The sequence below is a fragment of the Balearica regulorum genome, chromosome 16 (genome assembly GCF_011004875.1).
Source record: "Balearica regulorum gibbericeps isolate bBalReg1 chromosome 16, bBalReg1.pri, whole genome shotgun sequence".
Taxonomy (NCBI): domain Eukaryota; kingdom Metazoa; phylum Chordata; class Aves; order Gruiformes; family Gruidae; genus Balearica; species Balearica regulorum.
This window is the reverse complement of record NC_046199.1, coordinates 8,482,315-8,509,213: the sequence shown is the minus strand read 5'-3', so window position 1 is coordinate 8,509,213 and position 26,899 is coordinate 8,482,315. Positions and strand designations below refer to the sequence as shown.

Here is a 26,899-nt window from a genome sequence, read left to right as displayed (position 1 = left end):
TCTGACACTGACCTTTCTACTATGTGAAGATATGTGTATGTTCATGGTGATGTCCAGCCTCACTCAACACATGCTGCAAGCAGAAAAGGAAAGCGTGCAGGTTGTATGTTATGAAATCCCGGTGTCAGGAGATGCTTCGGGGCATGGCTAGTGCTTGAAAGTAAATGTCATCCCAGCACTTTAGGGCTGTGTTCAGAAAACTGATCTGCCAAATGCCTCGTTAGGTGGTTGCCCACGGGTGTAATGGGAGCTCGACTGGCTGGACAGAGGCAACAAAAAGTTTGTGTGTTCTCCAGAGGGACCCTGGGACAACAGCCTGGGAAGGAGGGGGCAGCTGGAGAGGTGAGGCTGGGCAGGGCTCTGCTCATCCCCGAAAGGACCGGCTGAGCCCTCAGGACGCCCATAGAACCACAGCCCAGCACATCCTCCTGCCCAGTTCAGCCCATCCAGCACGGGAGACAAGACACCATGTAAATTCTGATGCTTCTCAGCGGTGGGACAGGCTGGAGGGACTAACGTGCCTCCTCGCTTGTGCAAGAGGCTGTGCGACAGGGCAGAGCACTGGCGCTGCTGTTACTACGGCTGTGAGTTGCTGTGTAACACTAAGATCAGTCTAACACTCACCTACAAGCCTGGCCCCATCCTGTTGTAAGTCAGGAGGGACTCGAGGGAGTCGGGGAGTCAGAAGGGTGTGAAGGAGAACGGGTCCCTGGAGCTGCTTCACTCTGGCAGCAGAGGTTGCGCTCAGAATGAGACTCTGCTTTAATCAGAAATGAGATTAAATCAAACCAAGTGGCAGATGTTACAGGGCAGGGGCTGCAGAGCCCGGCAGCACCGTTCTGTGCCAGAGGCAGGAACACTCACTGTCGCTGCAGCCAGCTGCCCTGGGCACGGAGGACAGCACAGACCTGTTCTGAGCAGCACTAAACCCCAACTATCATCGCTACGTACCGGTGATGCTGGACTGGGCCAGGGCTGCAGTCACAGGCCAGTGGCTGCAGGAGCTTTACCGACACAGCTACAGCAGCGACCGGACCCGGAGGGCTCCGGGTGGTGCCGCAACCTGTGCCCAGCACAGCACAAGTCAGCAGGGGCATCCCGAGGCCGTTCCGTGTCTCGTTTGTGCAGCCGACTGAAGTCCCCAGGGGCTCGCAGAGGCTGGAGGCTGGCTGCCTTTCTTCTGAGCCGGTGGAGTTTAATCTGTTTTTCCAGCAGGTTTGTTTGTTTGCTGATGAGCTGTCACCTTCCCCTGCAGCGCCCTAGCCTTGCAGACGGCAAGTGAGGGTTGGCCACCTTGGCCACAGACTCCTAACGAGCCTGGGCTAGTTTTGCATGTAGCAAGCGTGGCTCTTGGGCTCGGTACTGAAAGCGTTTTATGCCAATCGCTGCGCATTTCACACACGTTCTGTTAATCCCCTGGCTCTAACCTTAAGAATCAGTTTCAGCAAAGGACCTGGACATAGATCGCTGCCGTGACTTTTCCTGTACCTTTTCCCAGGGTGTGTGCTGAACACAGCGTTTCGTGGGAATGCTTCGGGTAGGGTTAAAAGGTGGTTGGTCTCCTTAACTTGGGAAATCTACTCTGCACAATACTGGGAATATAAACTTGGAACCGTAAGAATATAAAGCGCAGAAAGAGCAAGCAGATAACCCCAAACCATGTGAATAAATACTTCCATTGCTCTGACATGCCTTTTTTTTCCTTCTTTTTTTTTTCACTTCCTGAGGCTGGTGACTTCTGGTCTGGTAGTGTTGCTAGTGGTTTCCATCCCTGCGAGTGACTACAGGAAGGCTGAGCACGCAGAACAACACTGGAGCTGCACAGTGAGGAGGGATTGAGAGTTTGGGTCTGACCTGAGGAAGACTCCTGAGCCATTCCTAAAACAAAAATACCACCCAGCATCCAACAGGTAGTGTTTTGCCTCTGAGGAAGGTTTGTGCCCAGAAGCAAGCGGAGCCTGGCAGGGACTGACCGCAGCTCTTTTCCAAAACAATAAAACTCTAGGATCCAGCTTTGAAATTATAACAGGGCTGCTGTCACCTGGGGCCCCTCCAAAACACACCAGAACTTGTTCTGAGTTTGGGATACTAGAGACAAGGATCAAGTTTCGTTACAAAATGTACCTGGACGAGGACAGTTACAAAATTGGTCGAAATTAAGGCTTTTAAACACTGCGCTCTGGATAATAAAAACCTAACAGGCCTCTTTGCTGGTAACACATCCCAGACAGTCACATTGCTACCAAGTCTGGGTACTGATTCCTGGGTGGGTGCTTCTCTCAGAGCAGAGATACAGTGCACATTTACATCAACCAGTTCCTTGGTTTGGCCCCACAGCTGTCTTACAGCAGCAATCCCAGCAAAACAAATCCCTTCCATCACTGAGGTATGCTAAAATACCACACCACTTCAGCTTCCAATTGCAGGAGGCGCTGGTACAAATCAGAGATTTGAAGTCCTGCAGAGTTCAGGACTCTCATCCCTGCTCAGACTGGGAAGAGATGTAGAAGAATGAGCATGGGGCAGAATGAACACAAGACACAAGTTCAGGCTTCCCAACAGCCGAATTCAGGGAGCAGATCTTCTGACAAGTGATACAGAATCCACATCCCACCCTCTAGCCCCTAAGAAAAAAAACATTCCTGCTTTCAGGCAGTGCCAAATGACTAACTCGGCCTCCAAGGTCACTGTGAGTGCTTCCTAATGGATGCTTCGCTTGCCTTAAAACCTCAGCCTTCATTCCTCAGGCCTATAAAAACTAAGGAGGCGAGGCAAATGGTAAGCACTACGGCTCCTTGGGGAGTCCATGCAGTGAGCATTATCACCTTCTCATCAAAATGTAAAACCCAACTCTCCTCCTCATTAGTCTCTTGCTCTTAAAATAATGATTGTAAAACGACCACAGCTGGCCTTGGAGCTGGATGGAGCAGGGAGGGCACACTGCCACCTGCATTTCTCACGTGGAATAGGTGCTTGTGGGGAGAAGGTCAAAATGAGCAGTGAAAGGTGGGCGTCAGCCCTTTCCTGGGGGTGCTGGCTCGGGCCACGGTTTCATGATGGATGGGAAAAATATGCTGAAAGAGATGCTGCAGGGCAGTTAAAACTGGGCCACTTACTTGGTTGTTTTAATTAGCAAGCACACGTTGGCTTCAGGGACTGTCACTTTTGAGGGATGATGCTCATACATCCCACTGCTTCCCTTGGTATTTCAAACCAAACAGCTTTTCGCTGCCTCTTCCTTAGAAACCCTGGTCCAAGACTTAGACCCAGTAAGCAGCAGAGGTCTAAGACCTGGTTTGTGAATTTAGGCCTGAGACACTTTCCCACTTGGAGGCAGGGGAGCAGAACAGCAAGGTGTATTTGTTAGCACCCCAGAACCCACACTGACTAGTGCTGATTGTGCAGATTCACTTCTAGGAGAAGAGAATCAGCTCTGAGATAATAAGCAAAATGCATTTGTTTCTTAAACTAAGGACAAATGAATATTCAGTGAACCATGCTGTTTTCAAAGTGATACAATTATGTCCCACAAAGAGCTGAGAGAAGACTTTCTAGCAAAACCCTTTCATGTTTATTTAAAAATTCTGCAAATTCATGAGTTGATCGGCAGTTCCTTCAAAATTTGTCACTGGATAGAGCCTTTTACAATGCTTTCTTTAAATAACATGATTATCTATATTACAAGGGGTGATTCTTTCTCACATTTCCTAAGAGAGAGTTTACTCACAAGTGCACGTTACAGGTACTTGTTTGAATTTAGCAGACCAGGCTGGAATATCACACAATGCAGCCAGAGTTAGCTGCAGGCTGGTAAAAACAAGGAATTGTAAGATGCACTTAAAGAACTTAATGGTCATTTAGATCAGTACAACCATTTCTCTCCTCTAGCGAGCAAAGGGAAGCACACTCACAGATGTTTGGATTACAAAGCTGCACCTAAAGTTTCAACAGGCTAGAGAGAACCCTCGGCTGGCAGCCAGTCCTCCCCATGCATCCCCTTGGGCCTGGAGATGGGGAAATCCTCTCTAACCCAGATCCCAATAGCCCCAGCACAAGGGCAAGACTGCAGACCCTGGGCCTCAGATACAACAGATAAACACGTTAAACACCGTTTTATGTTCCACGTTCCATCTTAGAGGCACGGTGCAGGGTCTTACTTCTCCTTTCCAAGCATTTTGCAGATAGGTAAGTTACCAATATTTGGAAAGAATTCATCACAATCTTCTCAGTTCTTTGTCCCCTTTAGCAGTACTCCTGCCGTTCTCCAGCAGTTACTGGAGCTGTATTTTGTAGGCACTACCAGTTTTTGCAGCTCCTAAACTCAACGGAGCTAGCAGGAATGACCTGCTCTGCAGATGCACATTTCTCAGGCTGGGCTGCATTAGAGGACAGACCTGCAGCACTGCAAGGGTGGGCCAAACTCGAGAGCAAAGGAAAATACAAGATCACACAGTACTTTTTGGCAAGTCCATACGCAGATTCCATCTCTTTTGCCTACAAACTTTCATAGATCTATGGGGGGTAGGTTGTTGCCAAAAAGAGAAATATATATATATTATTATTATTTCATATATATATACATATATTCTAATATACATATATCTCCACATTTCTACCCTATCTCCACCTGACCCAATTTCCCTTTTTCTTCCTGGAGAAGATGTGCTGCTTTGTCCACCAGCAGCAGGGATACCTCAATGAGAAGCCGCAGAGCGGGAGAGGGTAGTACGACAGAGCAGAACTCCTTTCAAGGTCTGAGAGCTGGCAGAGGTTACCTGAAAGAAACAGCACAACAGTCCTCAGGAACAGAAAGACTGAGAAGGATCCATTCTAATTTTAGGCTTTCCTGGCAGCAGCTGCTCTAGAGAACAGCACCGTGCAAGAAAAAGAGCCCAAGGAAACAAGTATTGTAGACAGGTCACCTTCACCAACACATAGTCCCCTGGCTGGGCTCTGACCAGAGCCTTGCAGCCCGCAGCATCCTCTATCTCGGTGTCAGGGAAGATCACCTTGATGTTGCCGTCATTCCTCCCACACAACTCCGAGGCAGAGCGCTTGCTGGGCTGAAAGGAGGACAGGGAACATTACCTGCATGGCAATAGCTCTGATTCACTGCTGGGCTTTATTGCCTCAGGAATTAATTGAGCACTATCGCCAGTATTAAAATCCACATTCCACACTGTTAAGCACGCCATGTAACAGTCCTACAGCCAGAGCTGCTGTGTTGACACCCGCACACCAAAGCCAACATTTCAAAGTCTGCACTAATTCAGTGCTTGGCCAGCGACATGTCTCTAACGCATCCCATCCTCCTGTGCTCAGATCAGTGCTCTGGAAAAATCAGGCTGTCTGCTTAAGTGTATAGACATCGTCTTGGCGTCCTAGGATTGCGCAGGGAAAGCGAGAAGGGAAGGCAATGGTGATGATTACTGTGTACAGCCTAAGAGCCTCTTGACCAGCAAGACAGGAGAAGGACAGCTCTGTTCCAGGGACACTCACCCCCTCCACCAGCACCAGCTGAGACTGGCCCACCATCGCCTCGTTTGCCTTTACAGCCTCCTCTCGAAAGACAGTAATGAGCTCCTCCAGCCGCCTCTTTTTTATGTCTGCAGGCACATCATCTTGCAGGCGGTGATATGCGCGGGTTTTCTGTAAACAGACAAAGCAAGCGTGGCTCCTCAATAACCAGTCCGAGATCAGAACCCTGTCTGACCTCAGCCAGCTTGGCTGCTCTTCAAGCAACAGCTTTCCACGCATTACAGTTTGTATTTACAATCTCAAGGAACGTTTTCAGCACCAGCAACATCCTTGAGTTCCTCACATTCTTTCTGCACCATCTTTTTGGTAGGAGGTTTGATGTAGGGCGCTGAGTATCGGTGGCTGTGTGAAGCAGTCCTGCAGCTCCTATGTGAGATATGTCTGTTGCCTGTCTGTCCGCAAGGACAGGCAATAGATTCTGCTACTTCTAATTCCATGTACTGAAACGTGATCCACTACTCCTTTGCTTCCTTGTTTCCCAACCTCCTATCCTCCTCCTCATCATCTTACGCTTTGGAGAGCATTCTAATGGAGACTTGTCAACTATCCACTCCTCTCATGGAAATACCTTCTGAAAATTCACCACTTCTCTCCAGACTCGATTGACAGTCTCTATAGCTGGGCTGGAGCCCACCTACATCAGCACAATTTCCATCAGCAAAGAAAAAGGTACCCACAGCCAGATCTCCACAGACATGGCTGCTTCCTTGCAATCACTCTGAGCATGTGCAGAACCAGGTCAGTAATCAACCCCGATGCTCACACAAGGGAGCTGGAAGCCTTTCAGGCACAAAGGTGGCCCTTGCAGAACCATATACCCTAGAAGTGCTGCATGCAAGCAAAAAAATGAACGAAATACACCAAGTCTTTAGGTTTGTTTTTTTTTTTTTAGTGTCTTATTGAGAGAAACAGCACTCAGGAATTAGATGAGATACCCAGAGATAAAAGTCTTCTCCATCAGGGCCTCCACTCACCTGTCTCATGCTGTAGGCAAACAGGAATCCTACGTTGTAGCGGACTTCTTGCAGCAAGGACACGGTCTGCTGGTGATCTTCTTCCGTCTCTCCACAGAAGCCAGCAATGAAATCGCTGCTTAAGCTCACTCCTGTAACAGAGACACAGCTTTACACTTCCCTCAAGGAAGAGACGAACACACTTCACTCAGGAAAGGACAGGAAGATACAGCTGTGCTGAGCTCAGACAAAGCTAAAGTCCCTACCTGGAATGGACTCACGTACATGGTGTACAAGCTCTAAATACGCTTCTCTTGTGTATCTGCAACAACCAACGCGTGGATTTGCTAATCAGAAAACCACAACACTGGCGAGGAGAAACCAGCACCCTAAATCAGAGGGTAGGGCACAGGACTCCCCATGGCGATCGCTCACCCTCGTCGCATGGCCTCCAGGACTCGCGTGCTTCCGCTCTGGGCTGGGAGGTGAAGCTGTTTGCAGATGTTGTGTCGCTCCTGGATAAGCTGCAGGACCTGTGATGGGCAATCAGGAGACAATGTCATAGATGGCTCAACTCTACCAGGATGCCATGGGGAAGAGTCTTCCTTGGGTAAAAGCCAGCAAATTGCAAACCTGCCAGCTTTAGCACAAACATTCTCCCCCCCGCCGGAGCTGCTGTTCCCATTCTGTGATTGGGATGAAAGCACAGCCCACATCTAGCAGTTCAGAGCTGCCTTCCTGCCTCCAAGCACAGGTCCAGGTGTTTTACACTTGCCTCATCAGGGAAATCCTTGGGGTGTGGAGAGGTGAAACGGATCCTCATTTCTGGATCAATTCTAGAAACCTGGTCTAGAAGATGCGCAAAGCGCAAGCCTCCTGGTTTAGCTTTGTAGACTGTGCTAAAGCCACGACTGAGGACTGGGGCAGCAGCTGATTGAAACTGCACCTCGGACGTGTCTCGAAAGCTGTTGACGTTCTGACCCAAAAGGGTCACTTCTTTCACTCCCTACAAAAATAAACAGAGAGGAAAAAATATAACCTGGCCACGATGGCTGAGCTGCTAAACTGCAAGGGCAGCCAAGGTTTTACTCTTACTTCAAGGAGAAGTCTCCAGGGGAAGCCCTCCCTTCCCTGTGTGTCTCAGAGTACAGAATCACAGGATGGTTTGGGTTGGAAGGGACCTTAAAGCCCATCTAGTTCCAACCCCCTGCCATGGGCAGGGACACCCTCCACTAGACCAGGTTGCCCAAAGCCCCATCCAACCTGGCCTTGAACATTTCCAGGGATGGGGCAGCCACAGCTTCTCTGGGCAACCTGTGCCAGTGCCTCACCACTCTCAGAGTGAAGAATTTCTTCCTTATACCTAATCTAAATCTCCCCTCCTTCAGCTTAAAGCCATCCCCCCTTGTCCTGTCACTCCAGGTCCTTGTAAACAGTCCCTCTCCAGCTTTCCTGTAGCCCCTTTAAGTACTGGAAGGTGCTATAAGGTCCCTCGAGAACCTTCTCTTCTCCAGGCTGAACAACTCCAACTCTCTCAGCCTGTCTCCACAGCAGAGGTGCTCCAGCCCTCTGAGCATCTTTGTGGCCTCCTCTGGACTCGATCCAAGAGCTCCCATGTCCTTCTTGTACTGGTCACCCCAGAGCTGGACGAGGTACTCCAGGTGGGGTCTCACGAAAGTGGAGCAGAGGGGCAGAATCACCTCCCTTGACCTGCTGGTCACGCTTTTTCTGATGCAGCCCAGGACACGGTTGGCTTTCTGGGCTTTAAGCGCACATTGCCAGCTCACGTTGAGCTTCTCACCCACCAACACCCCAAGTCCTTCTCCTCAGGGCTACTCTCAATCCATTCCCCTCCCAGCCTGTAGTTGTGCTTGGGATTGCGCTGACCCACGTGCAGGACCTTGCACTTGGCCTTGCTGAACTTCCTTATGTTCGCACGGGCCTACCTCTCAAGCCTGTCAAGGTCCCTCTGGATATATTCAAAGGAAAATCAAAAAGCTGCTGGTAGAATCCTACAGTAACCTCATCTCCACAGATAAAGGCAGTGTCATTCCTCAAAGATATCACTGAAAACACTTTGACTGAGAAGCATCCTTCCTCCCAGGGTTTGGGACAGGTGGGAAGGAGGCTCTGCCTCACCTGATCCGAGAGCATCCTCACTTCCTGCAGGATGGACGCAATGGGGCGGCTCCTTTCACGGCCACGGGTGAAGGGCACGATACAATAGCTACACATGTTGTCACAGCCCCGCATGATAGATCTGCCAAGAGGTAAAGCACAGGTCACACTATGATCGTTACGGAAGAATCATCCATGTTGCATCCTGCCCTGCTTTGACCTGGCCCAGCACCGCTGCCTTCAGTCAACTCCCTTGGCCTGCAGCACGCACAGCACCAGCTCCGAACACAGCTCTGCAGCTTCCCCTTACACTCCATTCCAGCCGGAGCTGGCTTCTGCTTGCCTCTAGCTAACACCTCCTAATTTTCCATGCACATTTCCAAGAAACTTGGAAAGCAACTAATGAGGCACAGACTTGCACTGCAATGTGGCAGTGATGAAAGATTCTTCTGCATCCTGTTCCTACAGAGGGTGATACTGTCCCTCTGTACTCTATGGCCACAAGGAACTGAGCCTGATTTCACATCTGGGAATCTTATTATCAAAACTAAACAAATAGAAACAAAACCAACAGAAGTTACAATGCACAGAGGATTAGAAGAATTAAATAGGAGAACCTGGAGCAGGACATAGCAGAAGGCAGGGGATCAGAGAGGCACAGATTTTAGAAAGGCGCAGACGTCAGTGGGACAGAAATCACTCAGTGCAGCATCAGGCTTAGACAAGCAATGTTCTCAAAGGAGAGTCAGAGAAGCCCGCAGACAGCCAGAGCACGGGGTAGTCTCTCCAGAGCTCAGCCAGAAAGCAAAGCAGCAGCAAACACACAGTCTGGTAGACTCATGCCTCTGGGCTGCCGGGAGCGAGTGCAACCAGGCATTGCATCTCTTGGGTTGCTGCCATCACTGACACGTCTGTTCTGCACAGCAGTATTTCCAAACCAGAACCACAGAAACGTGCACAGGAAAAAAAAAAGGTACTTACACAAACGCTGTCGTGCCACCTGCACTAGTCTGGACAGGAAGAATATCTGCGTAAGTCTCATCTAGTGATAGCAGGACATTAGCAGCTTGCTGGCCAGATTCTGCCACAGCCAGAAGCCGGGGAAGGTCACGATACGCATCAGGGCCTGCCACAATATCGACTAGCTTCTCCCTGTGCAGAATCTCCTCCTTAAGCCTCTCAGCCATGCATCCTGCCGCCAAAGGAGAAGGGTCCTTGTGAGGAGGTGCCCACCCTCCATTACACCTCCACACCCCTTTCACTAGCTGCTTTCACCCTGCAGAAAAGGTTTGATGCCGCCAGAGGGGAAGAGGAAATGCAGCACGATGGGATGTGGCACAACAGTGCGTGGACCCACTGCCGCACATCCCACTGGGTACCTAGAATCCCGATGCGGAGAGGTAAGCGAGCCTGCTGCCGCCGGGCTTTCAGCGCCTTGAGGTGCTGCAGGCGATTCCAGATAGCCTGCTCCGCCTTCTCCCTGGGAAGCCAGGAAAACAGCGGTTAGTCTGATTGTTGCACTTTAACAGCCTCCCAACATGAAGCAGCCCAAGTGCTTTGAGGGGAGAATTCAACTAAAGACAAGGAATCATCCACCTGATGGATCTGATGGCACATAAAAGTGCTGTTTGTGGTGTGTGGATTATGTCTTGACTCTATCTGATCTACTATTGTTTCGCTTGCTTGGGAGCATCTGCACTGCAGAAACAACTCAGGACTAAGATCTTGCAGAGAAAAAGTCTGCCTTAGCCAAAATGAGCTACCTAGCAAGTGAGAATGAGCATTTGATATCTTCTGCATTCAGAAAAAACAAGCGAAGTTCCCTATATATTTATATTCCAAACTGCCCCTAAATGTATTTCCCAAATGTTTAAAGTACAGACTCTGTACTAGAGAGATGGTCAGGTCAAGAGAAGAAGGAATAAAAAAAAAAAAAATTAAAAATCATTAAAGCACAAATCTGCACAGGTCTCTAACTGCTCATGGCATATACACAGAGCTTACACTACCAAAGAGCTTCTTCTCACTATATAGAAAAACAATTCATAGCACAATTAATGTTGTAGGTTGTAGCATCAGCTAGCTCTACTTTCAACTAAATGGAGTTTCACATCTGTATGCTTTTTTTCCACACACACCACATTTATTGTCTTGTTTTTTTCAAACGGTGACTCCTTAAAACCTGTCCAAAACCAGCAGCGACTAAAGTTTCCTTACCTCACGGAACAGGTGACAAGGAGAATCACATCCGCCTGAGTTGAAAACATCAAAAAAAGAACAAGTATTTGTAAAAGCCACGTGATAAGTACTCATGCCCCACACAGGTAACCTGAAGAGGCAGACTATAAAACTCACTTATCTCAGTGAAAAAGATCTGCTCACGTACATGGTGGGTTTCAACAAAGGTGCAAGAAACTAACAGAAGACAAGCAGAGTCTTCCACTAAATGGCAGAAATAAACTCACACAAAGATGAGTCAGGAGCATCCTGCTGTGACTAATCACTCTCCAACTGAGAGGAAACCCAGCAGTTTAAAGAAAAAACACAACCCACTGCTTTCTAGCACTCTTCTTAAGTAGCTTCCTTTACTCCACAGAACTTAGACTACAAAAATCACAACATCCTGCAGGACTGCACTCCAGACAAAACCTGGGACTCGCAGGCACGGCAGTGGGGTGACACCCCCACAGACCTGCATTACAGGAGAGCTGCCAAGGTGCCCTACCTCACCCAGGTCCTTTGTCCTCGTGTAGCCATTCTTCTGCAGGATGGCCCAGGCGATCTCCGTGTCATTGACGTTCATCTGGCAGCCATACGTCTCCAGGTACACTGCAACAAAGGCGGTGTGATGCAGAAGCCTGCCTCACCTCTCATCTACAACTTATTTCTATGACTTTTTCCATAGGAAGGAACCTTCGGTCCCGCCACTGGAGAGACTCAGGCAAGCAGCACAAAAGCTACCTTCACTTGCAGCCCATACAGAAAGGATAAGCCAAAAATAAAGATAGATTCTGGGAAACCCAAGTGCCAGAACACGTCACTCCAACGCGACAGGTCTGGGCTGCAGCTTGCAGAGCAGCAAAAGCTGTGTTGTTCCTGAGATATGACATTTAGCGCAATGAAACCCCCCTCCTCAGGGCATCACAGCCTGAGAGCTCTGCCGCAGCCCCAGCTGACAGCCCAGCACATGGACTGCAGAGAGGTGCCAGAGCAATCTGCTCCCCAACACACCTTCGTGGCGGGGGGAGACACACCAGTGGGCACGTGGACAACGAATTAAACTCCTTCTAACCCTCAAAATAACCTTCTGGCCCCCAAAAGCACCCAAACAACTCGTTTCCCACGCGCACGCTGCAGCGACCATCCGCTCTGGCTGCGGGGCACCACTGACCCCAGCAGCCCTTACGGCCAGCCCCGGCCTGGCAGCAACGCCACGGCCGCAGGGCACGGCCAGTCCCACCGGCCCTCGGGGCTGGCTTAGCCCCGGCCCCGGCCCCGGCCCCTGCCACGCCACGGCACCCGAGCCGCCGCGCAGGGGCCAGCAGCGCCCGAGAAGAGGCGGCGGCACCACAGACCTTTCCCGGTCCCGGGCACAGAACCCGGCTGCGGCTCGGGCCGCCGCTCCTCGGCGGCGGCCCCTCTCAGGAAGTGCCGCAGGTCTGGCCCTGCGGACAGCGTGGCCCCGCGCCCCACCGGCCGCTCGCCCTGTCCGCAGCTCGCTCGGCGGGCGACGCCGGGGCGGGGAGCGGTGGCCGAGCGGAGAAGCCCCGCCGCCCGCAGCGCTCGCCTCCAGGGCAGCATGGCCGCGCCAGGCCCCGGGGCCAGGCTGCGTTGCCACGGCGACGGCCGGCGGAGCGCTTTACGGGGCGGGAAGGGGCGCAAACGGCGAGGAGGTGGCCCGGCCGTGCACCGCCGAAGCGATCCCCACCGCACCCCCGTCCTCGGCGCTGCGTTCCGCGCTATCGCGGTTCCGCCGGGACCGCCCTGCTGCTGGGCGGAGCCGGTGACTCCGCGGGCGGCCGGGTACAGCCCCGCCACGGAAAGTGCAATAACGGTCAGGACGTGACGGTCCGTGGTGCTTTGCCATGACCGCAGGGATAAAAATAACCGAAACGGGCGGTCCCGGGCCCCCGCCCTCCTCCGGGAGGGGAAAAGCTCCTGGCACCCTGCGGCCGCCCCCGAGCAGGCCCCGGGCCCGGTGCGAAGGGCCCAGGGAAGGTGCCACAGGCTCAGACAGTGACAGCACCACCACAGCCGCCTTTATTGCTGCCGGCAGAAGCGGGTGGGCTTGGGGACCAGGGAGCCCCAGCTCTGGGTAGCGCTGGGTGGGCTGGGGGACACAGGGTTTGGGGCGCCCGGCTGCGATCCAGGCCAAGGCAGGGGGTGAGGGACACTGCGGCAGAAGCGGTGGTCTTCAGCTCTGGTGGTGGGGCTGGGGTGAGGGAAAGGGCCATGGGGAGCTGCCGTCCCCTCGGTGGGGCGGGTGGAGGGGGCATTTTCAGTGCTTGAGGTCCATGGCATCGTCTTAACTCCTTCCCCGGGGCTGATAGTGAACGTCTGCTCCAAGCAGCAGGAAATTCTGGGAGAAAAAAAGAAAGTGTGGGCTACGACAGGCCCTGGCAACCGCTTTCTGTTGCGCCCACCACATTTTGGGGAAGGAGGATGGATGGGCACGTGTGATTCTGCCCGCCCCTGTGCCTAATTTTAGCCCTGGAAGGGCTCTGAAGACATTTCACAGCCACACCTTGCAATAAATATTCAGCGTCCCCATAGCAGCACCCCTCTGGGGCTTCCCCAAGGCCTCCCACAACAGGGGCTTTCTCCGCTCCCCAGGACACAGCACGGCTCCTTCCACCGAGTCTGGCAGGCGCTGCCTGTCCCACCGCAGGCAGATGTGTCCGGCGGCAGCTGCTCTGCACTCACACGCAGCATCCCACCAGGCACTGCTGGCTGGGGCTGAACGCTGCCACGGAGCTTTGTGTGCTATAAAAAGCATCGTGGGAAATTGAGGCCCTGGGTTTAAGAACTGGAGAAGGATGCGGTGCTGCCCTGAGGGTGCAAAGCCCAGACCCCGACTATGTGGATGGGAAAAGAAGGGCTCTGGTTTCCAGCAGTGCCACTGGGATCCCGGCCAAGCATACCCTCCTGCCCACTGCCACCCAGCACAGGCTGGGGCACTGGCTTTGCATGCCATGCTGGCAGCAGCAGGCAGCCGGCCTCCCCCGTGGGGGGCTCAGGGGGGGCGGGATGGGCTCTGGCCGGGTCTGGGTGCTTCCCCTCACTCACCTGGTGAAACTGCACAAGGATATTGGAGAGCTGTATTCTGTCTGGCAGTGGCAGAGGGAAGCCCTGCTCTAACCTGGCTGGAAGACAGAACACATGCGGCTGCATTGGGACGGGAAGGGGAACAGGAGGGACCACAGCCCTGCAACCAGGTGGCCACCTCCTCCACCCCCCACCTCCCCTTCTTAGCCCCCGGGGTAGGCAGAGGAGTTTCCTCCCAAGGTCCACAGAAGGGCTGGGGTCTGCATGTTGTACCTTCCCCCCTGCCAGCAGCCACCAGCCCCACTCTGGCCCCATTTGCTGGGGAGTCATGAGAAGCAGCGAGTGGGGGAGAGGATCTGGAAGGCATTAGGATATGCGCTGTGCTCATTTTTTCCATTGTGTTCACTGCTGGATGCATGTCACAGCACCACAAGACTCCTGCACGCCGTAGCCCGCAGCCTACCTCCGCCGGGCGCTTTTACTGCCCTCTCTTGCACTCTCTGCAGGCTTAGCCACCGAGCAGCCGTGGCAACAAGGATTAATTAGCGAGCTGGGCCTGCTCGGACCGAGGGACCTGGCCAGCCACTACTCCAGCAACCCCATCACCCCCAGCAGGTTCTCACCATTAAAACGTGGGAGCAGGATAGAGGAAGCAAAGATGTTCATTATGGACTGCAGTGTTCGCACCTGGGAGTGGAGAGATGGGGGAGGAAAAGAGCTTTAGCCTCTGAAAGAGCAGGTGGCCAGCCAGTGGAGGATAATTAGGAAAAGAGAGATGAGGCCTTTTCTGGCCATGCTGGCAGGGTACAAAGTGTACGGATGAGAGAGGCAACAGCAGCTCGCTCTGCGTCCTCTCCCAGTCTCGCAGGCTGAGGCAGGAGGCATCCATGGGGTCAGTGTGGGGCCCTGGGTGCACCCCCAGGTCCCATGTTGGGGAGCAGGGGGGGAATGAGCTCTCTCCTTGGCCCCCAGCAGGCTCTCACCTTCACGCTGGGGGCTCTGGTCATGGTTAAGGGATAGCTTACCTGGAAACTCCCGACATCTGAATGCTTCAGAGAGAGCTTCATCCTGTGCAGAGACAGCAGCAGCGCTGTGAAGGCTGTCCCAATGGTGGGAGCTGTTCCCACCTTGGTGTTGCCTATTGATGGCCGTGGGGTTCCCGCTCCCTCCAGCCCCAGCTCATCCCCTCCACACCAGACCCCGAATCCCAGGTCCTCCCCACCTCACCTTTGTCCCTGGGGAGCCCAGAACAGAAGCACCCCCTCAGCCTCCCCCCTGCACTGCTCCCCCTCCATACCTGCCCACCTTCAGGTTCCCAACTACGTGGCCGGATTTCACGTCGATGACGGCGGACACGTTGCCTGTCTGGGGAGAGAGTGCAGAGCTCTGGCAGTGCTCACCCCACCTCACCCCAAACCAGACACCCATGGAATGGCTCAGACCAGCCAAAACACAGCGGGACTGGTGCCTGCCCAGGGGCACCATTTGTACTCGGAGTTAAACCTGGCATTTCTCAGCTCAGGTGTTTTTCTGTTGGGGACACCCCCGCTGCACCAGGGCTGGTTTTGGATGGTGTTCGGCACCTCTCCTGGCAGGCACTCGGCCGCAATGGCTCAGCATTGCTGAACGCAGCAGGAGGACGGTGCACAGCTCAAACTCCCATCTTTGCCCCGCTGAGATGCAGGGGAGAGTTCCCTGATGGGAGCTGCCCCACCAGGACCACAGTCACTGCCGCAGGCTGTGCCCTGACTCACCAGGCTGAGGAGGAAGAGAGGAGCCAGGCTGGAGTTGGGAAGGATGGCATAAGCCTGGATATCCACGACAGGCTTGAGCGAGACCCCCTCTGGTCCGATGTTCAGGAACGGGGCAGAGGGGGCAGACAGCCTGAGCTTCATCAGCATGTCCGGGTACATCTTCTCTAGCTGCAGAGGAGCAGGGAGAGGATGGGGACAGCGGCACAAACCCCCACTCCTGGGGGAGACCACCTGGCACAGAGCAAACCCCCGGCTGTGCACAGCAAGAGCTCCGGGGAAGCAGGGCTGGACGACTCACCTGGGGAACGAAGGCTGAGAAGGTGGAGGTGTTCAAGTGGAAGTCAATGCCCTTCGGGATCTGCGAGGGGAGAACAGTAAGGCCAGGGCGATGCGGCACGGCGAGCCCTCGTGAGATCAGCCGTCCTGCCCCCACGCGCTGCGGTGCCTGACAGCTCCGGCCCCCTCCCACAGCCCCCAGCTCTCAGCCTCCAGGCAGCTCGCTGGGGGGGTCCTCTGAGACCGCAGGCTGCCACCGGAGCTCCTCTGCGATCTGAGCCCGCTGCCCAGAGGTGTGGGGACAGCCCCCCATCCCACCTGCACTGCTCACCATGGAGTCTGTGATTTCGAAGACCAGCACCCCAGCTCCGTGGTAGACGAAGCCGGCCGTGTTGAAGAAGTAGCTGGAGGCCCCAAAGTAAACCATGCGGTCGTGATCCGGAGGGAAGGCCAGTGCCAGCGGAGGGAAGGGGATGGTGGAGGGGTGGGTCAGGGAGAAGAATTTGCCCTGGAAGGAGCGAGAGAGGTGAAGCAGGAGAGCAGAGGGTGGTGGGACTCACCCGCTGACCTAAGCTGAGAAACAGCATTCGCAGGAGGTACCTAAACCTGGTTCCCCACCTGCCTGTGCTGATGGCATCAGCCAACTCGAGCTTTCCCAGGGCAGCCTCTCACCTTCAGGTCCACGTCCAGGGACTGGGCAGTAGTAGTTGGGGGTGCCACCAAGGAGTAATCAATGCCAGCTATGGCATCTATCCTGGCTGTGACTGTAAAACACAGGACAGACGGATAAGCGAGAGGGAGGTGGCATGGGAAAGACGGAAGCAGATTGCGTCTGCTAACATCCAGGCAGTGCTGTGCCTGGGCCTCCCAGTGCAACAGCTCAGTACCAGCTTCACATGTGCTTGCTTCCGTTTAGAAGCAAAAATCACATCTCCCTCCTGACTCTGTTTCTCAACTTTGCAGACTAACGCCTGGACCTGAGGAACAGTCTGGGTCCCCTGGCTGAGGCAGCCCGTGCTCCTGCCAGCTCTGGGGCACGGCTCGTTGGAGGCTGTGTGCACGGCCGGACAGGGTGCACAGTGACAGGTCTCTGCTGATATGGTGTTCCCCAGCTCCCAACTTGGGTGAAATACAACGAAATGGGCAGTGGGCACAAGGTAAAGCATTGTCCTCACAGCTGGGAAATGCTAGGAAGAAACACTCCTAAAACCCCGTGCAGCCCCCGCCTGGTACCTGGCAGGGTCTGGATGTAAGGCTGGAGCTCGCTGTGCACAGAGCTGACCACGTTCTCACAGACCTGCGGGAAAGAAAGGCCGTGAGGCTGAGCAAGGGCAGCTCTGCCAGGGGTGGCCGGTTCACATGCCCCCAGGACAAAGCCTCAGCCATGCTATCTGCTTTGCTGCCCGGTGCTGGTTTTATTCCCTGCAAAAACCTGTTTAAATAAAAGAGCACACGATGACGTTTGTCTCTACTTATCAGGCAGCACATTAATTAAGCGTCCAAGATACAAGCAGGGTTTATACCTGCAAACATCTGCTTGCAGCAAGCTCCCCACCCACTGTTCAGCTCCGTGGAGGCCCTTGGAAGGAACCTCACGTGTGCCATCAGACTTTTCCTACGGCCCATACTGGAATGAATTGTGCTGAGCATCCAAAGCTTAGCCAAAGCAGGGCAACTGAAAGAGTTAACCCACCCCCGCAGGGGCAGGAGCACTAATTGCACGGGCAAAGCAGAGCTATCCTGAGTTCCTACACCTCTGTGCTGCCAGGACAGAACAGCAAATCCCTCCACCGCTGTCATCCACAGGTGAAGCCTTGGCATTAGCGGGGGATTTAATTGCAGGCTAAACACTGACCCAGGACATTTACTGCAGGGCACAGTGCTGCAGACGACGGAGATAATCTGCACAAGCTCTCTTCCAATGCTTTCCCCATAATGGCACAGAAACTGCCAGGCAGGATCAGGCCATCATCTGTTTGAGCGGGCATCCAGCCTGCAGAAGCCGATAACGAGATGCAGAGCCCCAGAGGAGCAGCGACCATGCTAACAGCAATGCAGCTGCTGGCTGTGGCACGCTGGGGAGGAAGAGAAGGGACAGAGCCTTGGGCATGGTCTTACCGACAGAGGGGGGGTTGCTGCTCTTCCCTGTGCCCAGCTGATATTCGTCTGTCTGGAAACGCCCCATCACTGCCCAGGAGGATGGAGCTGTGGATGGGCAAATGCAGCCCTGATCCCAGTGACCGGGATCTCCCAGTGACCGGGATCTCCCAGTGACTGGGCGCACAAGGACCGTGCAAGCGTGTGCAGCAAGAGGCACACGTGGGCTGCCAGGGCTGCAGCTGGGTCAGGACCAGGCTGTGCCCTGGGGTCCTGGTGAAGCACACTCCCAGCCCGTGCCCTCTCCTGGCCACGGCCCCTTGCACCATCTCACATGTGGAGAAAGACACTGAGAAATGTGTGCTGGGCAAAGGGGGCTTGGAGGAGGAGCACAGGGCAGTGAAGATCCCTTCAGAGTCCCAGAGCTGCTCGCTCTCCTTCCAGGAGGCAAAACAGCAAAAAAAGGCGTTTGAACCCCGGCTTTGCTCCTGCTGCCAGCCCATCTGCTGCCACAGCTCCTGGGGGCCTTGGGAAAGCCACTGCATGGCATCGGGAATAGTGCCCGGCCAGGATGGGATCTGCTGCGGGAGTGGGATTTGCCTGTTCTCCAACTGCCTCCTTCCTGAGCAAGGTTCACATCCAGGGAGGCTGTAACTTGTGCCAGTTAGCCTTGTAGTAATTATTGCTAACAGCTTGTTTCCATGTCTTGTTGCAGGTCTCCAGCTTGTAGGCTTTTGTACCGGGCGGACAGTACCAGGGCCTCCCTGATGCACCCCGTTAAAACAAGATGGCAAGCACCTGAACTCCAGAAATGAGAATTTCTCCCCCTTTGCTCCCCAAAGTGTACAGGAGTGCAGCCATTTAAAGGAGAGCTCTGATCAGGTTTCCTCTGTTACACTGAGTTTGGCCGAGGCATAAGACCTAATTAACTGACCACATGGAAAGAAAAGTCTTTGTTAATTAGGAACCAATTACGCTGGGCTTTGGCAAAGTCTGCAGATTTTGAATTCAGCCTGAGCCACACAATGCTACGAGACTGCAGTTAGCAATGCCCATTCCTCTGGTTTTCACTGGATCGGCAACATGCCCACACGCTTTGGGTCCAGTTAAATCCCTACGTGTGCTCTGATCCTTCCAGCACATCAGCTACAAGTGAGGGCCAAAGACCATCAGAAAAACACGGAGCTCTGCCCTCCTTCTCTCACATACCTTGCTCTCCAAGGCCTTCCGGAATCTGGACTCAATAACACTGTGGAAGAGATTATAAAGCCATCTGCAGAGAAGAAACAGAGAGGAGTCCTTCTTTAGCTCAGAGGCTGCTACAGAAGTATTTGCCCAGGAAAGGGAGACATCAGAGCTGCGGGACACTGGGGAACATCAGTCCCATACCAATTTGGTGTCTAGCTTTGCCTCAGGTTTTACATTTGCAAACAGACCTGCTTGTAAACCACATGCACACAAGTCTAGTGACTGCCTTAAATCTCCATTAAATATGCAGCCACAACGGGACAAATTCAGACCAGATTTAAGTTCATTCAGTTGCATGTCTGGATGAGAAGTATGTCACACGAGTCCAGAGACAGCGGCCTAGAGGTGTGCCGGTGCAGGCAGCCCGCAGGCAGAAAGGGCAGCCTCCAAGGGACTGCAGATATGCCAACATCTTATTCCTTGCACCAGGGCCTGGAAGCCACATTTCCACGGCAGACAGGCTAATCCGCAGCATTTCTAGGCCTGCACGGTGAAGTTACGTACCCAAACTTGCCCGAAAAGTGTACTCGGACTTTGGAGATGCGGGTGCTGCAGTCAGAGGTGTCAATGGTGGGTTTTCCGGAGGCATCACTGCCCAGCTTCAGGTTGATTTTGATATAGATGTTCTCTACCTTCAGGTCAAATGAACCGTGGTCCCGGCTGCAGGGAGAGGAGGACGACAAAGGGACATTCTCAATGCCGAGTCCTGGCGAAGGGACCCCAGATCAGCTTTGGGATGGATCTATCTCACTGAGGCTGTCCCTTGTAGCGAGCACCCAGACGAGACTGAGAAAGCTTTTAAACTCAGAGAAATCAGATTTTACTGGAACATAAACTAGGAGAGGTAACCTTTAAATAGAGAGGGCAGAGCAAGTAGCGGAGATGGAAGAGACAGGACAGTTGATGCACAGCTCTTCCACTGTCCACCTTGTTCTTGCCTCCCACCCTGTTTATCTGTCTCAGTGGCTGTATAAGTGGCAGTGACCTCTGCCCACCCCTGGTCCTGGCTCAGGTCTACCCCTGAGGGTGCTCAGGAAGGTGCTCCCCAGTGCAAACAAGTGGGAGGGACTGCCCCTCACACCCCAGGTGCCACAAGAGGGGAGATGGCTTTCACATTGTCTCCCCAACCACTTGCAAGAGGGATACACACTGATGGGCAGCTCCAAGGGCTCCCAGCGTGGAGGGAGACCTGGCTGGGCTCCCCCAGGGCAAGGGGCTCCCAGATGTGCACCAGGAATACAGCAGCTGCAGGAAAGACAAGTCAGCACATCTGGAGAGAGCAAAGCAACAGCTGCTCAAAACACAAGGGAGAGAGAGAGGAGAAAAAAACCTGTCCAGACCCAGAGAGGGAAGCGCAGAGTGAAGCGCCTGAGCGGGAAAGGGGGGAGCCGGGCACGCACATGAAGTGTATCTTCACCCGCCAGTTTCCATCCACCTCGGCGAAGGCGTTGGAGATGGAGACCTGCAGGCCCACCTTGGGGACCAGGGAAATCCGTGAGTACGGCAAGTGGAAACTGCGAAGGTCCAATCTAAAAATAAATTTGTACATACATAAGAGAAAAGGCACTTAAAAGGGGTTCCTCACCCCCGGACACACAGCTGGGGAGGGAGGGAGCAGGGCCACTGCACTGGCACCATCGGCAGTTCCCACCAGATGCCTGGCAGGGATGCGCAGAGCAAAGCGGCGCCTTTGGAAACGGGGTCCCTGCAGCCACCCAAACAGCAGCTCGAAACCCCGCACAGTGAGAGCGGAGAGGTGCAATGGGGCAGCAAGGAGCTGGGATCTCCGCAGGGGCCGGGCTCCTGCTCCGTGTGGGGTTGGGTGCCCTGCTCCCACGGGTGAGGCCACCTCTGCTGCCTGGGCTTCGATTGCACAAAATCCACCCGCAGCCAGAGTGCTGTCATCCCGGTTCCCTTTTTCCCCTTTGGGCAGGGGGGTCAAAGCAGGAGTGTCTCTGCCTGCACTGAGAACAGGGCCAATATCTTTGGGAGCTGTGGAGAGGACAGGATGCTTCTTGCTGCTCTGGGGGCTCCTCATCCTCCGTCACCCCTCCTGTCCTTCAAGTAGTTTTGGGGGGCATGGGAGAAAGCCACTCAGGGTGCTGGCAGGGCTCACCTGGAGATCTCATAGTGCACCTTCCCCACTCTCCGGATGGGAAAGTCACCTGAGATGTCTGGCAGCTTCAGCTGGGCCAGCTCCTTCTCCAGGACAGCGATCCCCTGCTGATGGGCTGCAGAGGGAGAGTGTCACCACCATGTGCTTCCTGCAGGAGCTGGGAGCACGCACCGGGCATACAGTGAAAGGGTTAAAGGAAACATCCTCCCTGGCTATCTTTAAAGCTAATCTTGGTGCACAGAGCCTGTGAGCACACCAGCAATGCTTCCTGAATGCTGCCTGACATCTGCCCACTTGCAAGCCCCCGGGGGAAGGTGGTGGCCAGGTGGCACAGAAAGGGGGGAAGAGGTCCCAGTCTTCGCTCTCTGGGCTGGACACTGTACGAGGTGTGCGGGACATCCTGGGCAGTGCGCCACTCCGTGCCCAGTGCTGGTGGACAAAGCCAGATGGAGCACACGTCCCAGGGAGCAGCCCGGCGTTAGTGGGTGCTGCATCCCTGCATCCATCTGGGAAGGAGAGTCACGTCCTCCTCTCCCGTGCAGCTGGCAAAGCTGCCGGGTAAATGAGCTGTTTCTCACAGAGTGTATTTCAATCCATAACAGCGCTCCGCTGGAGCCGGGGCTCTGCCTGCCTCAATAAAACCAGCACAGGCCCATCCATCTTTGTCACTGCCCCCCCTGCAGCTCCCCACCTCCTCTCTCCTCTGCAGCTCCCTCCTTCAGGGCTCACAGCTCGGCTGCTCAGACACGTCCCATGGGAGCGGGACCCTCCTGCCCTGCCAGCCCTGTGCTTCCCCTGACACCACCTGGGCGTAGCCCCCCTGAGACACCCCCTCAGGACTGGGCCCCTCTGCGGGGACTCCATGAAGGTGGTGGTGCGGGCAGACGGGTGCATCACCCTGAAGCCCCAGGTGATGGTGCATTTGGCACCCATGGCCAAGCATCCTCCCATCCCACCCCAGGATCCTGCGCTCTCCAAGTGGGTGCCCAGCTCTGCGCCTCAGCCACCAGCACATCTGCAAGGAGAGAAATCAGAAGCTGAACCCACCATAGTCCAAGCCTGCCTGCGTGATCCTCACCACGAAGCCGGGGTTGGTGGCCCTGGCTAGCACCAAGCACAAAGCCAGCGCCCCACAAGCCACCGCCAGGCTCTGTGCTCCCATCCTGGCTGCACGCAGTGCTGTGCTGCTGCCGGGCTCTCCCTGCCCACACTGCCTTTATATCCGTGCCAAAACGGGAACTGCAGGCAAGGGAGGCATGCAGAACCGCTGCCACAGCCCAACCCGCGGGGCGTCCCCTGGAGCCCCAGGGCTTCCTGCTTGGCCACTGCCTCGCTCCTCTGCACCGGTGGCACCCACACCTACAGCATGGCATGGCATACCTGCACCCAGCGGCACACCTGGTGCCTCTCTTTGCAGGCAGGGAAGGAATAGTGAAAACTGGGAGGCAACAGCTCAGTTTCCAGCTCTATGTCGAGTGGAAACGGTCCCTGCCTGCAGCAGAAGCAAGTGCTCAGTGAAGCAGACCTGGTCCAGGCATGGGTTTGGCTCCAGCTGCATGTGGTGGGGCCCCATTCTTGCTCCTGCTCTGCCTTCACTGGGCAAAGACTGGGAACAGCCAGGGGTGCCCCTGAGCCATCTGCCAGCCCTGCTGCCCCCCACCGCGGTCCCATAGGACTCCTGGGCTGCTCTGTGCTCCTGGGTGTCAGCTGCTGCTCATGACACAGACCTGCCAAAGGCACCGGTTGGAACCGGAGCAGCCTTGGGTCACAGCAAGGGCTAAAGAGATCAAGTTATGGTTTCTCACCCCATGCAAGCAGACCCCAGAGTCCCCCCACACCCAGCGGGGCTGGTGAAGGGGCACCTGCCTGCACCGCAGGCGACTAAATCAGTGGGTTGCCCTGCACCTCCAGCCCCTGGCACAGGGCTCCATCACAGAGCAGCATGCACCGGGGACATCCAGCACATCAGGAACAAGCCCCAGAGGCAAAACTTCTGGAACCCTGACACATCACGGCTCTTGGGCTCAGGATGGCTGCAGATGGGTGCAGCCTGGCAGGGGCGAGGGGGCAGCACCCCCACAACCCCCAGTGGGGAGAGTGGGGTCAGACCCTCCCCACAGGCTGAAGGATGGAGGTGAGGGAAGAAGAAATTATTTAAGTGACTTTCATTTGCTGTCAGGGAAGTGGCAGGACCGGGCACAGGAAATCCATGGCAGCTGATGCAGGCAGATCTCACGCTGGATCCAGGGAAGTCCTGGTTGCCAGAGGCAACATCCCTGAAACAGGCACTTCTGAAATGCAGCTATTGCTCAAGCACAGCTGCTGGCATGGCCATGCCCTGCGGTGCTGCAGCCCCAGGAGGCCCTGAGGGATGGGGCAAGCAGAGCCCTGGGCATCTGTGCTGGAGGAACCTGGCACGTGGAGGATCGGGGCTGGAGAGATCAGGGCTCTCAGATCCACGCTGCCTTTCTTCCCCAGAGTTTCAGACGGGGGCACTTGCAGGCTGCCTGGCAGATACGCAGCAAACACCCACCAGACTTGCACGCATGGCTACGGCTTTGGAAGCAGCACTGCAGTTGCCATCAGCTCTCAGATGCAGGGCAGGAAACAAGGACACAGCAACCCAGTAGGTCTGGTGCTGACGGTGCCTGCCAGAGTGGGACAAACCACCCAGGAAAGAGCCATGTCCCATGGACACCCAAACAGCATCCTCAGGCTGCGACCCTCCTGTCAGTGCCAGACCCCAATCCACCCCTGGGGGCCAGGAGCCCATGGGCAGAGCTCATTTTGCCAAAGCCAAAAGCAGAGGGGAAGGTTAAGGCCAAATCCCCACTTGCAGCCTCCCTGGTGCCATGACCTTGCTGCTGCCTGTCGTCAGCACTTTGCTGGCTCTTGTATCGTGCGGAGAAGGAGCTCCCCAAACCCTCCTGTCCATGACACAGCATCTCAGAAGGGCTGTTGCAAAACAGCGTTTAAGACATTCAGGATGAGCATTGAGGAACCAGAACCTCTTCCATGAGGAGAAATGAAATTTTATAGGGAGTACCACAGAGAGGAAGCAAAACCACATCTTCCGTGTAAATTTTAAAGCTGAACTGAAAAAAAACTTTCAAACAGCACACACTCTGACCAAACACTCCTATGTTTGGCAAGGAACAGCTGAAACCACATCTAACACTTGATACGCAGGCTGGTCCTGGTAGCGCTTCGTGCGAGGGATGCCAGCAGGGAACTGAGCGTGAAATCCCGCCCTGCCCAACCTGATCCTTTGGAGGGGAAAAGGCTTCGCCTGACGGGCTGCTCTGCCAGTCTCGGGAGCTCAGGGGCTGCTCTGCTGGGGAAGGACCAGTTCCCCGGGGCTGCAGAGCTGGGCTGGGGTTTGCTGGGCTGTACGTGCGGGAAAGGGACATCATCAGATGGAAGCCAAGAGGCCGTGAGGGCAGGGAGTTGCAGGAGGTCCCTGTCCTGTGCTGCTGAGTGTCCCCCAGCCAGGGCTGCAGGACAGGACCTGCTTACTGCTGTCCCCAGGCCAACCCCCACTCCCCAGGTCAGGGCTTCCTCTGGCCCCACATGCTGAGCACGTGCGGCAGTTCCCGATCCTGCTTACAGCTCTTTCCGCATCTCTTGTGCAATGCAGCGGCCCAAACCACCCTGCAATCGCGTGCTGGGGCTCCGCAGGAGGACTTGCGGGGGTCAGGCTGCAGCTCCGCTCCATCCCCAGCGGCCACCAGCTTGGGTCCGCTGGGCTCGCTGCCACACTGAGCCCCTTCCCAGTGAGCACCTGGCGAGAGCTGGCCGCACCCCGGCTGTCACCGGGACAGCCTTTGGCAGACGCAGGGGAGCACGGTAGGCATTACTGCTCCTTGGGCTGCGAGCAAGGACACCCAGACGTGTTTACTTTCTGCAAGGAAATCCATCCGCATCCATTGCCTGTGGTGCCACAATTGCCTCGGGAATTCCCCGGGGCCTGGGCAGCAGGTTGCTGGTGCCAGAGGCATCGCTGCTGCCTCTCATCAGGCTTTCACTCGCAGCTGTGGGGCAGAGCTGTGGGCTCACAAACACTGCTGGGGAAATGCAGGGGAAAACCCAGGGGATCCAGCAAGAAAAGCAAAAGCAACCCAGCTGGTTTTGGAGGGAAGTTGGAAAAGAGAAATCCACAGCCAAAAATAAAACCTCCCCTTACTCATTTCCAGTCAGGACAATTTTACTGCCACCAGAACTGGGCTCTGACCAGGACCGGTGGGCACCATGGTTGTTCCTAGACCCACAGGGACTTCACCCAGAGCTTGGCGAAATACTGTCAGTATCGAGATGCGGGGAAGCTGCGGCTCCTGCCTGCTCCCACGTGTGTGGGACTGCTGCCAGCCTGACACTGCCCACCATCATCTGCAAGTCCCTGACAACCTTTGATCCAGCAGCACCTAAAAATACAGCCGGGGGACATGTGGGGGCTCCTCTGCTGTTGTTTTCCCAGCTGCAGGATCAGCGTGACCTGGCCCTGACTGTTCCTGGAGCCGGACAGGCTCTCTGCCAGTATGAGGTGGCTGCTGACGCCAGCCCTGACTGCTGCATCAAAAGCTCCCGGGGACCCGAGAGCTAATAAAGCAGGAGCCCTGCAGGGCACAGCAAGCAGCCGTGCCCAGCCGACGAGGACCCTGGGTGCAGAGATGTGGCCACAAGCAAGAAGGCTCCAGACCGTGCCTGATGCTGGGCTCACCACCCTCACCCTCCCTCCATCCCAATATCCTGGTGACATCCCAGGGCTCCTCCTGGGACCAGCACTGCAGCCAGAGCATCTTCTCCACTCGCCGAGGGCTGCCATTGCCCCCAGACAGGTGGGCTCCTCTCACAGCATGCCAGCTGGTGACACAAGGTCTGGGAGCCTTGTGGGAGTCAAAAGGGGATGCAGAAAGTCAAAGGGGATGATTTTGCAGAAAAGTAAAAATAAAAATGCAGGAATGGTGACCTCAGGCAGAGCCTGGGGGATCTGAATGGTGGCTCTGTGCCGGCGGAGGGGCAGGGCAGGAGGCCACATGCAGCCTGTCCCAGCAGCTGCTTGGGACAAACAGGACATGGAGAAAAGGAGCAAGAGAGGAGGGTGAGCTCATGGGGTCAGGGGCCCCGAGGCAGCAGGGGCACCCAGGAGGCCCACGGGAACTCTGCCTTTTGCTGGGCTGGCTTGGTCCCCCCCACTTCCAAGCCTTGCTGTCTCAGGGCAGCAGGAGGGCATGGGGAGCTGCTTTGGGGTGCTACAGGGTTGTAGAGCTGGATCCAGCCATGCTGGGTGCATTTGCAGGCTGGGCTAGTTTAGCACAGCTGATAAGAGCACCCCAGGGCCCCTGCTGGGAGCTGCTGCCCTCAGGCACTCCATGGTGCCAGGATGGTGGGGTCCCACTGGGCTCAGCTTTGCATCCTGCCCCTCCTGCTCACCAGTGCCACAGAGGGATCCCACCTGCTGGCATGGGACACGGTTAGCCACACAACCTCGCTCCTTGCCCAGCCTCAGTGCCTTTCAGAAGGCATATGAGGCAAAG

At 55.2% G+C, this 26,899-nt stretch overlaps 2 protein-coding genes across 2 annotated transcripts; both read right to left on the bottom strand.

Moving 5' to 3' along the window:
* Positions 1 to 3,548: 3,548 nt before the first annotated feature.
* On the bottom strand, positions 3,549 to 12,515 carry CDK5RAP1 (CDK5RAP1 mitochondrial tRNA methylthiotransferase). Its single transcript, XM_075768472.1, has 13 exons — positions 12,185 to 12,515; positions 11,335 to 11,438; positions 10,827 to 10,861; positions 9,989 to 10,089; positions 9,591 to 9,801; positions 8,631 to 8,751; positions 7,267 to 7,497; positions 6,927 to 7,024; positions 6,758 to 6,813; positions 6,513 to 6,643; positions 5,500 to 5,649; positions 4,923 to 5,063; positions 3,549 to 4,775 (listed from the first exon to the last, which is right to left on the bottom strand). The coding sequence occupies exons 1-13, from the start codon at positions 12,408 to 12,410 to the stop codon at positions 4,695 to 4,697; spliced, it is 1,686 nt and encodes a 561-aa protein (XP_075624587.1). The 5' UTR covers positions 12,411 to 12,515; the 3' UTR covers positions 3,549 to 4,694.
* Positions 12,516 to 12,851: 336 nt separating this feature from the next.
* On the bottom strand, positions 12,852 to 22,553 carry LOC104633243 (bactericidal permeability-increasing protein). Its single transcript, XM_010299390.2, has 15 exons — positions 22,413 to 22,553; positions 21,366 to 21,480; positions 20,650 to 20,778; positions 19,754 to 19,909; positions 19,211 to 19,274; positions 17,138 to 17,201; positions 16,577 to 16,668; positions 16,236 to 16,412; positions 15,927 to 15,986; positions 15,629 to 15,796; positions 15,172 to 15,239; positions 14,900 to 14,942; positions 14,498 to 14,561; positions 13,896 to 13,972; positions 12,852 to 13,188 (listed from the first exon to the last, which is right to left on the bottom strand). Exons 1-15 carry the CDS (start codon positions 22,525 to 22,527, stop codon positions 13,135 to 13,137), a joined length of 1,446 nt encoding a protein of 481 aa, XP_010297692.2. The 5' UTR covers positions 22,528 to 22,553; the 3' UTR covers positions 12,852 to 13,134.
* Positions 22,554 to 26,899: the final 4,346 nt, after the last annotated feature.